Genomic DNA, 17,017 nt, shown 5'->3' on the forward strand with positions numbered 1-17,017 from the left:
CTTCAGGAATTGTGGTTGTGCTTTAATGGGAGTGTCATTGATGATCTTGATTCTCACTGGAGTTTTAAAGTCAGTAATTTAGCAGGAACCAATAAGTCTATTCTTTTAGATAGGAATGTGGATGATGTGGACAATCAATCAGGTGACAGCTGATTATGTATAGGGCTAAACACAAATGTAATAGGTAGAGGGAATCAGGATAAGGGGAGGAGAATCTATTAGCTCAGAGGTGGTAGGTGGGCTACGGTGTGCTAGGAGCAAAAAGGTGTATATGATTGGGGTGATAGCAGTGTTTTAAAAGGCGTGCCTAGGCGCACGCCTGGTGCGCCTAGGCGTACACCTGATATGCCTTGCGCCTCAGCCCAGGCGTGCTCCTTTTTAAAAATTTGCACTTTTTGCTTTTTTTTTTTTTGAGTCTAACAGCTGGGCCAAGGGCTCCACCCCCAGACCCCCGATCATGCCCCTCGAGGCAAGCCCGAATAAGTGTATGTTAGGGTTTGAAATTCTTATTTCTCACATAGAAAATAATGATTTTATAGCTTTCATTGCCTTTTAAGAAGATATTTTATTGCAATGAATGAATGATCAACATTAGCAAATGGGGGGTTCTCGGAGCTTCGGTGAGCGAGCGAACTGGAGCAGAGTAGGGCTTGCCTCGAGGGGCATGGTACAAAGGCGACTCATAGAATCAAGAATGCAATATGTTTTACATCACATTAGCTACTTGAAGCAATGCAATTAAGGAGAAAAAAGAGATTGTAGGTTTTACATGCTTGAAAATGCTTTATATGTTTGCTTTTATTTTTAAATTTTCATTTGAATACACTTTACATGTTATGTTTATGTATTTTAATTTTACATAATAGGTTTTTTAAAACATTTATTTTAAAATTTAAGTTTATATTTTTTTCTATTAACATTATGCTTAATTTTCTAACTTTTTTATTTTTTAGCCTTTTTTTCTATAATTTTGCGCCTTTCTTAAAAGGCGCACATCTCGCCTTGCGCCTCAGGCCCGAATTGGCCCTCGCGCTTTTAAAACACTGCGTGATAGAGATGTTTTTTATGCATGAGAAGGTAACTCTATATAGTCTTTTTTGTTGAGCCAAAGTTCTCTATGCTCTTTTCAGTTTTCTTTGAGAAAATTTTCTTTACCATGAAAAAAAGCTGATCATTTTGTTGATGTCATGTATTTTGCTTTATTCTTGTGCCCTTTAGTTTAGTTGATCTTGTAGGGCTAAGATGTTGGAATATACATCTTGTATACTTTTTGTAGAGGAGATGGGCCGAATGGCCCATAAGCTGTCATTCTATGTTATGTTTATGTTTTCCTCTGTAATGGGCCTTATTCTGGGCCCATATTCTTGTATACTTTGTTTTTGTAATTTCTTGCCCACCCAAGGGCCTCTCTGTAATAATTCAAAGATTAACTTAATAAAATGTTTTAGAGTGTTAGAGGGAGGTTAAGTTCGAAACTCTCACTCTTTAACTCTCATTGTCGCCATCTCTCTTTATCTCATCTTCTTAGTCTTCTCTTGTTTGTTTTCTGGTTTTGCATCTAATCTCAAACAGTTCTATACTTCAAGAGGATTGTTTTCAACTTGGTATCAAAGCAGGCCAGAGCTTGGCATGACCCTCATGTGGTTCTAGTCCAGCCGACTGCATGAGGATGTTCTATGGCTGGAAGTTTAAAGTCATTCGTCTGGTTCTTGGAGGTCATTGGAAGGTGCCCAAGTCTCTACCCACTTGGAGAATAGTTCGATGACCAGGAAGAATCATAGAGAAAGGTGTTCGGCCTAATTTGAAGCTCAAATCAGAGATTCACATACTGTAAGTTACCGCAATTATTGCTGGGTTATTTTCTTTGCTTGGGAGGGCTGTTAAAGTACTCGAAACCCCTCTCCATTCTGCCCTACTGTTCGGTTGTTGCTGGACTGATTCAACTCAGAGATTTCTAGGTTATTTTGGGGAGCAGTTCGGCTGTTGTTGGACTGTCAAGTTGCTGAAACTGGTTTGGACTCAATGGTATTAGTCTCTAATTCAGCCCAGCCTTTTCTTGGACCTATACGAAATACTATTGAAGTGGTTTCTACTAGTTATCAGTAGGGTGTTAACTACTGCACACAGAGTGTTTGTTAAAAGGCCTATTAAGGACTGTGGATTGTTATTTCTTCTCTTTGGGACAACGGTTGTTGGGGACCTGGAATACTTTGTGTTTGGAGGTCTGTTGCTTGCCCCTTGAAGGCTGAAATAATATTTCTTTTTCTAGAAAGAGCTGCCACCGAGCTTGGCTGTCACGGTTGTCAAGACTGAACTAATTTTGTGAGTTGTGTGGTGTTGCCGATTCAGCTCAAACCAAGTTCATCAAGAATCCCTGCACTTTGAGAAACATATTAAAACCCTAATTGGAACCTTTTCATGATGGACTTCTCAGACCTTGAAAGCAAGAGTGCTGCTGAATATGGACAGACTTTGGGAACCCCAGTCGATTCTATGTTGGCTATAACTACAGTTAAACTTGATGGGACCAACTACTTGGCATGGTCACAATCAGTGAAAATCCATATTTGTAGCAGAGGAAAATGGGGGTTTGTTTCTAGGAGCAAGAAAGCTCCCCCAGAGGACGATCCATCTTATGAGAGATGGATGCAAGAGAACTACACAGTGATTGGGTGGCTTGTGAATTCAATGCAGCCACAGATTAGTCAACACTATCTTTGGATGAACTCGGCTAAGGAAATCTGGGATAGTGTTGCAGAAACCTACTCCCAGAAATTGAGAGTTGCCAGAGCCTATAAACTAAGTGATGTGAAGAATCTAAGACAGGGGGAGAAATCCCTTCGGAATACTTCCCAACCCTGAAATCTTTATGGCAAGAGATTGATCTGATAGAGGTTGTAACATGTGATACCCCCAATGATGCTGAAACATACATGAAATTAGTTGAAAGGAACAGGGTATTTGAGTTCCTAACTGGGCTGAATCTTGAATATGATATCACAAAGCAGAACATTTTGCCCAAGGAAAGTGTTTCATTGCCGCAAGCATATGCTTTGGTCAGCAATGAAGAGAGTAGAAGACAAGTACAAGTTCAAGGAGTTGGCATCAATGATCATTTTGCAAATATGGGGGTTAAACTCAAAGGGGTTATAGGGGCTCCCAGTGGCATAGGAAAGAAGGAGGTGGTTTGTGAATATCGCAAGAAGCCGAAACACACCAAGGACAAGTGCTAGAAATTGCATCCCAGTCTTGTCCCTATTCGGTTCCAAAAGAAAAAATGATAGTAGAAAGACGGGGAGTGCAAATGCAGCCATGGGTACAGATACAGAAGTTGAGCCTGCCTGTGCACAGTTGGCAGCCATGAAAGCTGAGTATGAGAAGTTTGGAAAGATGATCAACCATCTTGAAGGTGTAACTTCATCATCCAACCCTTCTGGAAATTCAGCCACCACCGCATTTGCTCACTCAGGTATAAGAACTTCTGCTAACCATGCATCCACCTCAGGTAATCCTAAGACCCCTTGGATCATAGACTCAGGTGCTTCTGATCACATGACCAACCTTTCCACTCTGTTTGTTTCGTATGATTTGCTTCCCGGTCAAGACAAAATCACCTTAGATGATGGTTCTCTTGCCTCTATTTCTGGCAAGGGAACTGTCAACGCTACAGACTCCTTACTCTTATCTTCCACTCTTCATGTACCTAAATTAAATACCAATTTATTATCTGTAAGTAGCTTGACCAAGTCATTGAATTGTTGTGTAACATTTTTCCCTTCTCACTGTGTGTTTCAGGACCTGGAGTCTCGATAGGTGATTCGGAGTGGCCATGAAGCAAATGGAATATACTTGCTCGACACTCCTGGCCAATGCTTTGATCATCCCAAGAATGCTGCCTTTGGTTCTACTTCTTTAGAGTCTGTCAGTCGAATTATGTTGAGCCATTGTCGGTTGGGTCATTTACCTTTTTCTGCTTTAAGTCATTTACTTCCCGAATTGTTTAAGGGAGTCAGTGTGTCCAGTCTCAATTGTGAGTCATGTAAGTTGTCAAAGCATTGTAGAAACAATTACCCTGTGAGCAATAAAAGATCTTTTTCCTTTTGATATTGTGCACTTTGATGTGTGGGGACCTTACCACTTATCTTCTATGGGGGGCTACAAATATTTCATCCTATTTATTGATGACTTTTCTAGATTCAATTGGATATACCTAATAAAATCCCGTGATGAAGTCCCAACACTTGTGAGGCAATTTCATGAGCTTGTTTTAACTCAATTTGATACCAGAATTAAGGTTTTCAGATCTGACAATGCAAAAGAGTATTTTGAGAAGAGTTTATCCTTGTATCTCTCTGACATGGGGGTTATTCACCAAAGCTTCTGTGTTAAAACCCCTGAACAAAATGGTGTTGTTGAAAGGAAAAATAGACATATTGTTGAAGTTGCAAGGAGCCTTTTGTTTGCCTCACATGTTCCCACGAGATTTTGGGGTGATGTTCTTCTTACTGCTACCTATCTTATAAACCGTATGTTATCCAGGGTTTTAGGGATTAAATCCCCCTTTAGTCTTCTTCATCCAGACAAGGACTGGCACTCGTGTGTTTGGTTGTACCAGTTATGTTTACATTCCAAGAGCCCAGAGACATAAGTTTGAACCAAAAGCCCATAAATGCATCTTCCTTGGTTACTCCCCCACACAAAAGGGTTATTGGTGTTTTGATCAAAAAACTGGCACTCGACATGTCTCTATGGATGTTACCTTTGATGAGCTTTCTCCTTTTTATGGTTCCTCTCAGGAAAGACATTGTCAACAGGGGGAGAGTCTGTCACAAGTATTTGCTCTTCCTCTTCCTGTCCCAGTTGAGTCACATGACAAGCCTGTATCCTCACCAAATGAATCAAAGGAAGATCAACCACTTCATTCCTCTTGCCCTAGTGCCCCTATTTCTTTACCTCCTCGTCCTACCCATAATCCCAAAGTGTATCAAAGGCAAAGATCTAGGAATGAGCAAGTTGTTTCCCTTACAACAGATGAGACTCATACATTCCCAATCACAAATGAGATAACAAGTACTGCTTCACCCACTTTGTAACCATCTTTCCCAGATCTTGATGTCCCCATTGCCGTTAGGAAAGGAAAGCGAAAGTGCACTGCACATTGCATTTCCAAACACCTTTTTTATGATCTACTTTCTCCTTCATACTTTGCCTACCTCTCTTCAGTTGCTTTTAACCCCATTCCAAGGTCTGTGTCAGAAGCTCTTGGGATTCCAGAATGGAGAGATGCCATGAAGTCTGAAATGGATGCTCTACACAAAAATGATACTTGGGAGGTGGTGGATTTGCATGAAGGGAAGGATCCAGTTGGGTGCAAGTGGATCTTTACCATTAAATGCAGGGCTGATGGAACTATTGAGAGGTACAAGACCAAACTTGTTGCAAAAGGCTACACACAGACATATGAGATTGACTACCTAGAGACCTTTGCCCCTGTTGCCAAGATGACATCTATGGGGATTCTCTTATCTCTGGCAGCTCACTTTGATTGGCCTCTTTATCAGTTGGATGTAAAAAATGCATTTCTGAATGATGACTTACATGAAGAGGTCTACATGTGTCTCCCTCCAGGAATGTAAGGGAAATATATGCAAGGAAAGGTATGCAAATTGAAGAAATCACTTTATGACCTCAAACAATCTCCTAGAGCCTGGTTTGAGAAATTTAGAGCTGCACTTGTTAAATTCGGCTATGTTCAGACACAGTCAGATCATACTCACTTTGTGAAGAAAAGTTGATCTCTAGCAGTGTATCTCATTGTGTATGTTGATGACATTATAGTGACTAGTGATGATGCCTCAGGCATTCGAGCCCTTAAGCCTTTGCTCCGTACAGAATTTGAGATTAAGGATCCAGGGGAATTGAGATACTTCCTTGGCATAGAAGTTGCTAGATCCAAGGATGGGATTCTTATTTCCCAGAGGAAATATGTCCTTGATTTACTGTTTGAAACTGGAAAAATGGGTGCTAGACCAACTGCAACTCCCATTGATATGAGTCACAAACTTTCAGCTTCGGATGGAACATTGTTGGAAGACAAAGGGGTCTTTCAGAGACTTCTTGGGAAGCTCATATACCTGTGCATGACTCAGTCAGATATTGCGTACGCTGTCAGTTGTATTAGCCAGTTCATGCATGCTCCTAGAGATACTCATATGGCAGCAGTATAACGAATTTTGTGCTATCTAAAAGGCTCTCCAAGAAAAGGAATTCTATTTACCAAGCATGGTCATCTGAAACTTGAAGCCTATACAGATGCTGATTGGGCTGGAAATATTGATGATAGAAGATCTACTTCAAGGTATTGCAGTCTGGTGGCTGGTAATATTGTCTCTTGAAGGAGTAAGAAACAACCAGTTGTGGCCCGATCCTCCGCCGAAGCAGATTATAGAGCCATGGCACATGGGGTCTCTGAATTGTTGTGGCTAAGGTCCTTGATGGAAGAACTTGGGATTGATCATGACAAACCCATGATGATGTACTGTGATAATCAAGCTGCCATCAACATTGCTCACAACCTAGTACAACATGATAGAACCAAACATATTGAGGTTGATAGACACTTTATTCGAGAAAGAGTCTCTTTCGGTGAAGTGTGTCTTCCATTCATTACTTCTGAAGGACAATTGGCAGATTTCCTCAGCAAGGATATTTCCAAGGCAAGGCTTCAACATGACACTGGCAAGCTGGGCATGATTAACATCTATGCTCAGCTTGAGAGGGAGTGTAGAGGAGATGGGCCGAATGGCCCATAGGCTGTCATTCTATGTTATGTTTATGTTTTCTTCTGTAATGGGCCTTATTTTGGGCCCATACTCTAATATACTCTGTTTTTTTAATTTCTTACCCACCCAAGGGCCTCTCTGTAATAATTCAAAGATTAACTTAATAAAATGTTTTAGTGTTAGAGGGAGGTTAATCTTCTCTTGTTTGTTTTCTAGTTTTGCATCTAATCTCAAGCAGTTCTATACTTCAAAAGGGTTGTTTTCAACTCTTTTCTTTCTTTCAATTATTTTTTGTTGAACTTGCAGATGGTACTAGAAAGATGAAGTGATCCAAGTTACTACTTGTAATTCTAAGAACGGAAAGGAATGCAAGCACCAGCTGGTAGGGTCTCGGATCTGCTACCCATGAGTTGTTCCCACATCTCTACCCATTAGACATTATAGATGCGCATTGGGAATATCTCCCTTTCCATTCATGGGGAGATGTTCCCAATACACGACAGTAGTGCTGTGGGTAGGGATGTGGGAAAATTATGTGGGTAGCAGATCCGGAGTGAGCTGGAAGATATAACAATGGCAAGCTTACCTTATCTATGTCAGCAACAAAATTTCTTTAACAATCAAATTGGAGAAAGGTAAATACTACACATAATTCATAAAGAAAGAGGAAAGGCAATTACTTCAAAGGATAATGAAATAAAGACAAAGAAGATATTGACTGTAGGACAAACTGAAAGATTAGCTTATGTATGCAGGTCAAACCATAATTATTCCCGAAAGGTTAAACCAAGCTCTAAGCTTTCAAGCTGATCCCCCTTATTACCATAGTTATGGTATTCATGCATATTAGCCAAGATGAATTCTATGAATACACAGGAATAAGGTGATAGTGGTTTTTACCTGACGAAGTTTTTCAAATGACTGCACATTGTTTTCTCTCCTTTGCATCTAAAAACCATGAAGAGAAAAGCTTGTAATTCAATTGACTAGTAAATCTGGTTTGTGTGTGCTTCAACGAGAACAAAAATAGAACTTATCTACTCAATTGGAATAGGTATTTAATATTTAACTAGCAACAAAAGTCATGCACCAAACTAAGCATAACATCTCACCCTTCTTGTATGGAGTCTGTGTGCTTTCTCCCTTGGTCTAAATACATTGTACGGATTGGTGTCATTAACCGGTGGAGGTGGCTGAATAGGCAGAAAAAATCTGAACATTAGCTGGTGCTTCCAGTGCCGTAAAACTTAACTAATCCATGGAACAAGATAGTGGTGAGCAGAGCATGCATTATACTACATTTATCTTCATGTATCTGAATCCTTTTGCCACAGTAAGTAGAAGAGAAGTAAATATGTCTTCAGAATCACTACAACAAGGAGTCACTCTGATGACAATTTAAAATCAAATAGGAGACAAAAGTTGAACTTTCTCATGGATATTCAAAAAAAAAATGAGAAAAGTGCATTATATGGTTCTTAATTGGTGGACACAAACAGGACTTAATTTCCAATTGGATTTACTGCAGTGATTCAATGATTAGGACAATATCCAGTCTACACCTCCCAAGACCCCAGATAGCTGAGACCAACATTGGACAATGGCCTTTTTTTTTTTAAATTACAGCAGTGATTCAAAACTTGGTGGTCTAGATCAGGGATAGAGTAGGCCAAATCGTAAGAACTGGTTCATCAGTTTATTCCTGATGAATCATAATTCTTTTACTATCTTCTATTCCTATCCCTGATGAATCAAAATTCTTTTACCATCTTCTATTCCTATTCCTGATGAATTGGCTAAATCGTTAGAATTATATTCCTAATGAATCATAATCAAAACAAATAGAGTAGGCCAAACTCTTTCCAACTTCATCTCAATTTCTGATTTATCTTCTTCCATTATCAGTTTATTCCTTAACTATCTTCTATTCCTATATTGTCCAAGAAGCTCCTGCCTCTCCAAGGTAGCTCAAAGCAATGGAGGAGGAATTTTCCGCTCTTGAACATAAAAACACATGGGAGTTTACTACTCTCCCATTGTTGAAGCATGTTGTAGGTTGTCAATGGGTTTAAACTGTGGAGTTTCTACCAAATGGCTGGATAGAATGACTTAAAGCATATGATTTGGTGGATTGGGAGTTCATTCTTTTTTTTTTTATTAATGATTGGGAGTTCATTCTTGAAGTGTTAATGTAGAGAACAGTGATGTGGTCCCCATTGTGTTCGTGAGATTGTATTAGCAGTTAGTTATTTCAGTTGGTAGTTTATTTCAGTTTATAGTTTATTAGTTCTTTTATTATTTCTTTTGCCATGTAAGCAGTAAGGGTAATTCAGCCCTTTCACTTTTATTTGAGTATTAATATAAATTGTAGAGTGGGGAGACAGATTGTCAACTCTCTCTCTCTTTTTCTGAAATCTCCTCTTTGAATTCTCCTTCTCTTCTTCTCTTCGTCTTCTCCTTCTTTCTCTCTCAATCTTTCTTGATTATTTTCAGTGTACCTAGGACTGATTGTAGTCCTATTCGACTACATGGTATCAGAGCCAACCTAGGAGTTATTATGCTAGTCTAATTAGGCTAACATGAGAATTTCCTAGGGTTGGAAGTTTCAGCAGAGGTTTGCTCATCAGCTGGTTCTTGGAGGTTGCTGGCAGTGTGCAGTCGATTCCCAAATGTTTGTAGGGCCTTGGAGAGTGTTCAGCAATCAGGAAGAATCAGAAGGGAAGAAATCTCAGTTTTAGGGTTCAGACCTTGGTTGGAAGGTGGCGGCTAGACTTTTCTGAGTAAGTTGACTTTTTTCTTGAGATCGAACCTTAAAAGACCATCTTTTTATCAATCTGGGAGGTGCGGCTGGAGGCTTTAGTTCTCTCCTGAGTTTTTTAGGGTTTCAATCCAAGAACTGATCATAGGTCAAGAAAGAAACCCTAAAATTTGAACAGTTTTGATTGTTGCCAATTCTAGGGCAATAATTTGACCAGTTTCAGCATTCAAGAGTGAGGTTTCTGCTTCTGGAAAACCAACAAATCTGTTTCATCATTTTTGGGTGGTGGCTGAACCTTCTAGGTGCTGGTCAAGCAATCTCTGGGTGTAAAAGGTTTGAAAGAATTCTGAATTCTGATATTGAGTGGGAAAGCCAGAAGGATGCTCAGACTTACAGAAGGCAAGTTGAAACTAATAGGGTGTTTGAATTTCTAACCGGTGTGAATTCTGAATATGATATTGTGAGACAACAACTTCTCACAAGAGAAAGTGTGACTTTATCACAAGCCTACTCCTTAGTGCACAGTGAAGAGAGTAGGGGAAAAGTCATGTTGCAGCATCAACCTTTTGAATCAGCCTTGGCAGTAGCTAAACCCAAGTTTAGGGTGATAAGGAGAGGGATAAGAAGAAGGAAGACAAGAGTGACCTAGTATGTGAACATTGCAAGAAACCTAAGCATACTAAAGACACCTGTTGGAAGTTACATCCTCATCTAGTTCCAGTAAAACTCAGAAACAAAAGGGGAAATGTCAATGTGGTTGTTACTACTGATTGTGCAATCTCATCGGGCACAAGTGCCACATCCCTAGACACTTTAGCTGCTGTCCGGGATGCTCTGACTCAGTTGGAAAGTGAAGTTGGTAATTCAGCACCATCATCTCAGCCGTCAGACACAGCATCAGCTCCTCCCACTTCAGTTTTGCTCATTTAGGTACACGGGCCGCAGCTTATCATGCTTCAGCCCCAGGTAACAGTAAACACTGTTGGGCGATAGATTTAGGTGCATCTGATCATATGACTGGCTTGTCCTCATTGTTTACTACCTATCACTTATCCTCTAGTAGAGACAAAGGGTCTATTGCTGATGACTCTCCTGTTCCCATTTTTGGCAAAGAAGACATTAAGTTGTCTAATGCCATTTCTATCTTCGATTTTGCATATTCCTAAACTTAGTACTCATTTGCTTTCAATTAGTAGCATTACTAAAACCCAGAATTGTTCAGTAACATTTTTCTCTGATTGATGTGCTTTTCAAGATTTGGAGACAAGGAAGGTGATTGGGATTGGCCATGAGGCGAATGGAATCTATCTGCTTGGAAGGAGCTCACATTGGGAAGATAGTGAGGTTAGGAGGTCTTTTGTTTCTCAGTTTGTTGGTCAGGTTATGCTTTGGCGTAACTGGTTGCGTCATTTATCTTTTAGGTCTTTGAAAAGTTTGTTTCAAAGTTTGTTTGAGTTTGTCCAAATGTCCAATTTGAAAGGTGAAAGTTGTGGGCTTGCAAAGCATTGTAGAACAACCTATTCATTGAGTAATAAAAGTAGTATTCCTTTTGAAATTGTGCATACCGATGTTTGGGGACCTTATCACATCACTGCTATGGGTGGGTACAGATATTTCTTGTTGTTTGTTGATGACTATACCCGCTTTTCTTGGGTTTACCTTATGCGTTCTCGAGATGAGGTTCCTACCTTGACTTGGATCTTTCATCAGATAATTTTAACCCAGTTTGAGGTCAAAATCAAATTTTTTAGATCCGACAATGTAAAAGACTATTTCGCAAAACCATTAGCCTCATATTTCCTTGACCATGGGATTATCCATCAGAGTAACTGTCCTCCTACACCTCAGCAGAATGGGGTTGCTGAGAGGAAGAATAGACACATATTGGAGGTGGCTAGAAGCATCATGTTTAACTCCAATGTGCCTATACGTTTCTGGGGAGATGCCACTCATACAATTGTATATCTCATCAACCGCATTCCTTCAAGGGCTCTTGATATGAAAGCCCCATTCACTCTTTTATATCCTGATAAAGAGTTGTTCACCATTCCCCTTAAAACCTTTGGCTGTACTTTCTTTGTTTAGACCCTTGGTCCTCATCGTTCCAAATTTGATCCTAAAGCCTCAAAATGCATTTTCCTTGGTTTGTCTCTATGGATGCCATTTTCTTTTAGAATGTACCTTATTATCCTAGGGTTTCTTCTTAGGGGGAGAGTAGTGAGGTTGGGGTTCACTCATCAGAAGTTCCATTACCTGTCCCAATTATTGAAGAGGGGTGTAGTGGGGAGGGTTGTCAGAGGTGTCGGGATTTGAGAGTTTATCACAGATGGTGGAGGCAGGTTAATTTCAGTCATCAGTAGTCCAGGCCAGCCCCTATTCCGTTTGCGGATCCAGATCCAGGTACCACAGTTCCTTTATCTTCCATTACAGATGAGATACCTTCCATTGTTGAGCCTTTACCTCCATTGGATGACCTTGACCTCCCCATTGTAGTCCCTAAAGGCAAACGTCGTTGCAGCTCATCTACAACTCATTGTATTTCCTAGTTCCTATCTTATGATCATTTGTCTCCATCTTAAAAGTCCTTTCTTGCATCCATTGTTGATATCCTCATTCCCTAGAACAGTGCAGGAAGCCTTGTCAGTATCTGAATGGAAGGATGCAATGAGGGTAAAAATGGATGCCCTTATAAAGAACAATACCTGGGAGCTAGTTGATCAACCTAAATGGAAAAAACCGGTTGGATGTAGATGGATGTTTACTGTGAAGCATAATGCTGATGGTTCCATTGAAAGGTATAAGGCCAAATTAGTTGCAAGGGATTTACTCAGACATATGACAAAAACTACTTGGAGTCTTTTGCACCAGTAGCAAAGATGACCACTATCAGAGTTTCTCACCTCCAACATGCAGTTTGCAGACCTTCTCACCAAGGTAGTTTTAAAGAAGAAGCTAGAAGCAGATCTATGCAAGTTGGGAATGACAAACATCTATTCCCAACTTGAGGGGGAGTGTAGAGAACAATGATGTGTTCCCCACTATGTTTGTGTGATTGTATTAGCAGTTAGTTATTTCAGTTTATAGTTTATAGTTTATTAGTTCTTTTATTATTTCTTTTGCCATTTAAGCAGTAAGGGTAATTCAGCCCTTTCACTTTTATTTGAGTATTAATATAAATTGTAGAGTGGGGCAACAGATTGTCAACTCTATCTCTCTCTTTTTCTCAAATCTCCTCTTCAAATTCTCCTTCTCTTCTTCTCTTCGTCTTCTCCTTCTTTCTCTCAATCTTTCTTGATTATTTTCATAGTGTACCTAGGACTGATTGTAGTCCTATTCGACTACAGTTAAGTTGTAGGAGTTTCAAGGAAGGTTGTGCAATTGGATAAGGGGTTACTTTCCTCCTATTGATAGTTTGATACTAAGTTTGACCCACTTTCCCCATTTCTTTTCACCGCAGTAGCTGATGTTTTGAGTGATATGATTACAAAAGTTGATGTTGATAACCTGATAAGAGGTTCAAGAATTGGGAGGGATGCAATGGTACTAACACATCTGCAGTTTGTAGATGACATTATTTTGTTTTGTGTAAGGGTTTCGAAGTTACTCATTAACTTCAAGAGATTGATGACTAAATTTCAAAGGGTTTCAAATCTTAAGGTGAATTGGGATCAGAGTTGTGTGGTGAGAGTGAATAGATTGGTAGATGAGGTGGGACTTCTAGCTAGGATTGAGGGGTATGAGGTATGGGAATGGTGTTTACATTATCTGGGCTTACCTCTAGCGGAGGGGATCCGAACTTTGAAAGTTTCCGGTAGCCAATAGTGGAAAGATTCACGAAAAAGCTTGCAGGGCGGAAGAGAAATTGGTCTCACTACTCACTACGCGATAAAATTACTCTAATTAAATCCACTTTGGCCAATTTGTCGTTTATTTTCTATCTAGCTTCAACCTTCAAGATTCCTAGTAAGGTTGTCAATCAACTTGAGAAATTAACGAGGGATTCATTGTGGGAACTAGGAGATTCAAAGGACATTTGGTGAAATGGGAGGTGGTGTCTAGAAGTAAAGATATGGGGGATTAGGTATAAGAAATATCAGGGTGACGAATCAAGCTTTATTGGATAAATGGTTATGAATCAAGCTTTATTGGGTAAATGGTTATGGGCAAGGATCAATGTACCGATATTAGGTATTGTATTGGACAATCAAATACAGATATGCTTTGGAAACACATGAATACATACGAAAAATATGAAAATACATACAAATTCCACAAACAGTGTACAAATACATAGAAAATGCATATTCTAATGGTATATATGAAGAAATACATAACAATTAATATAGAGGGATGCATCAATATCACACAACTATACAATAATGCATCAATCAAGAGTCCAAGCAACATATTATATAGATTTTTACAAATCAATACATGCACAAATCCATTACTTTTGTTATTTTCTATTTATGTTCAAAGCAGAAAACATAAGCAACTATTATATTTTAATTATTATACCAACTTTTTATTTTACTATTTTCACTTTTTAACATTAATAAAAAAATAAACTAAATATTAAATTCTAAAATGTTTAGTAAACAACATTTTTATTTTTTTAAACAACAAATATTTTATCAAATCTATTAAAATTTCTAAGATATATTTCATATGCAAATTCATAATTTTTAATTACTAAAATACTTATTCCATTATTAATACTTTTATTTCTATAATTTTTTGAAATTAAAATCGCTTATGGTATAAAAGTAAGTTTATTTGATACATTCATTCAATATTATATTCTCAAATATTTTGTAAACAATATTTTTATTATATAATAGTAAATATATTTTTATTTAATGTAAATTAAAATAATAACTAGTAATTTTAAAAATATATAAAAATTTTAAGATGTTTATCATGTACAAATTTCTAAATTTGAAGTACTTAAATCATTATTTTATTACTAGTATTTTTGTTTAATTTTTTGAGATTAAAAATCATTTTTTATATAAATGTGGATTTAATAGATTATTTATTCCATTAGTTTATAAAATGCCAATTCTGAATATTATTATTATTTTTTTTTAGTTGAAGTTGAGTTTTGAACATAAACATATGTTATTTGTTGGATTGCATGTGAACACAAAGGTTTATAAAAGTTATTATGTTTCATTCAATATCACAAGAAGCAAGGTGGCGTAGTGGTGTAAAAGCACACTCAAAGATTGAGGTGTAAAAATGACTAGAGTTCAAATCATGCTATAATCATTTTTTAATAAAGAGACATAAAAAGTGAGTGCAATATAGTATCAGTTCATATTAGTGCATATCGGTTTGATACAATGTGATATGCACCAATACATGCCCATATTGACCCAATACGCATGATTCAAGGGACATGCCCCTGTTCGTAGTGTATCTCGTACCCATACACACCGATACTGAATTACTAATATGATATGCCCCTTATCGGACATGTCGTATTGAGATTTAAATCCTTGGTTATGGAGATTCCCCTTGGAGCAAGATAGATTGTGGTACAAAAATTTTAAAAACATTCATGGCTTGGAAAACAACAGATGGGGTGCTGGCCACAACCTTATGGCCTCTAGGTTTTCACCTTGGAATGCTATCCACGGAATTCTGCCTTCCCTTCTTGCTTTCTGTAGGTATGATGCTTGCACAAGGAAGAAAGTGTGATTTTGGGAAAATGTTTGGCTTGTACAAGGAAGAAAGTGTGGTAATGGTACCTTTTGGGATTTAGGATAGAGGAGAGGCTTAAGGGAGTCTGAAATGGGGTTGGTAGATGATTTTATTTTGATTCTAAGTTCAGTGTTCTTGTATCAGTTGTGCTCAAATACTAGAATTCTAAGGGTAGTCCTAGGTAGGTTACAAACCAAATCCTTACTTCACATCCCAATACCTCCACAAAACTTAGAAGTTCCCTTCATCCAAGCTAATTCCAACAATTCCACTTTTATCCCAATTTATCCTCAAATTTGAAATGCCCACAAAGTTGTTGATCAATAACTACAAATTTCTCACCATGTCTAGGTCAACATCCACACAAAACAATTACTTGATCCCCATCAATCCTCCAACCCTTAAATAGCCATTGTGTATCTACCTTCATAATCATTATGCACAACACCTCAGCCACTAGGGTGAAAAGAAAAGGGGTTAAAAGGTCCCCTTGTCTTATACCACTTAGCTGGAAAGAGATCTTTTGATACACCATAATAAGAATTGAGTAATGGAGTGAGTTGACACAACCTTTTAACCATAGCCATAATAAGAATTGTTAGACAGTGTATGCCCTTAGCTCCAATCAGAATGATGTACGTTATGACATTTATTGTAAATGAATAAAGTACATATTTGATTCATGTTATTATGGTGTGTTTCTGTGTAATACCCTTAAACTGGACACATATGAGACTTGTGTTAGTTTAGAATCTTCACAGTCATTGGATAGATCTGGGAAGATTCATCCTGCCAAGGCTGACACTGATGTGCCGCCAAGTTGGTTGGGGTGTCTTGCCTCAGCTGTCAGGGTGAGACCTGAGGTACATGCAGTGTGGGTTAAACCCTGAACCAGACCAAAATTCCAGTATTGCCCTGGACCTTGGAGATTGATGGGCAAAAACTAGAATGTTACACTTGACCCCTAGACTCGATTATGATACTGCACTTGGTGTCAGATTGGGCTGTCTTTGATATGCCAATCAGTGAGATCCTTAGATAAGATAAGGGCTTATCCTTATCTCTTAAAGAGAGTCCGGATTCAAATAAGGATTTGAATTAGGAAACTCCTAATGGGACTAGGAGATGATCTCTTTAAGGCTATAGAAGGAGGAGGAGGGCGAACCTCCATTCACTCAATCTGACTCAGATACAAGAGAGAAAGAAAGCAACAGTAAGATTGCGCCATCTTCTGCTCTTGTCTTCTCCTCCTATTGCCGTCATTGCCAGTTCGTTCTCCACCTGTAGGAGCGATCAAGAAAAGTTCTTGACATCAGTTTTTGGTGAAAAACTGATTTGAAGTCGTGCTCACATACCCTCCATCGAATTCTTGCTGAAGGATTTGGTTCTTGTGAAGAGCCTGTTGATTCTGCTCCACCCTACATTGTGTCATCTTCAGTGGGAGCAGTCTTTGGAGATCTCCTTGGGCGTGAATACCTTCATTGGGAGTTATTATTTCTCCGTATCAAGTATCTCTCTCTCATACCTTTTGGTTTCAGATCTGATTCAGTTTAGGATTCAAGACTGATCCTTGAAAATGCAGTTTTCTAAAACAGGGAATATGATTCCCACGTGGGAGAGAGAAATTTTTGAAATTTCGCCCTACCTTCCTGCAGGGTTCGGTTGTCCATATGATGGATCTCTCATCCCTTCAGTTGACACAACCTTTTAACCATAGCCTCCATCCAACTCCAAATCCCAACTTCTCCAGGACTTCTAAAAGAAACCTCCA

The 17,017-nt window shown here is 38.7% G+C and overlaps 1 protein-coding gene across 1 annotated transcript in view; it reads right to left on the minus strand.

Moving 5' to 3' along the window:
• Positions 1–17,017, minus strand: part of LOC148844458 (Enhancer of polycomb-like transcription factor protein) — an 80,981-nt gene that overhangs the window by 5,237 nt on the left and 58,727 nt on the right. Inside the window, exons 8-9 of the mRNA XM_088953979.1 lie at positions 7,895–7,975; positions 7,683–7,730 (exon numbers count right to left, since the gene is read on the minus strand). Coding sequence (XP_088810105.1) covers positions 7,683–7,730; positions 7,895–7,975 — 129 coding nt within the window. The remainder of the gene's footprint in view (positions 1–7,682; positions 7,731–7,894; positions 7,976–17,017) is intronic.

This window comes from Nelumbo lutea, chromosome 7 (genome assembly GCF_056320005.1).
Source record: "Nelumbo lutea isolate HS-2025 chromosome 7, American lotus-T2T, whole genome shotgun sequence".
NCBI classification, from domain to species: Eukaryota; Viridiplantae; Streptophyta; class Magnoliopsida; order Proteales; family Nelumbonaceae; genus Nelumbo; species Nelumbo lutea.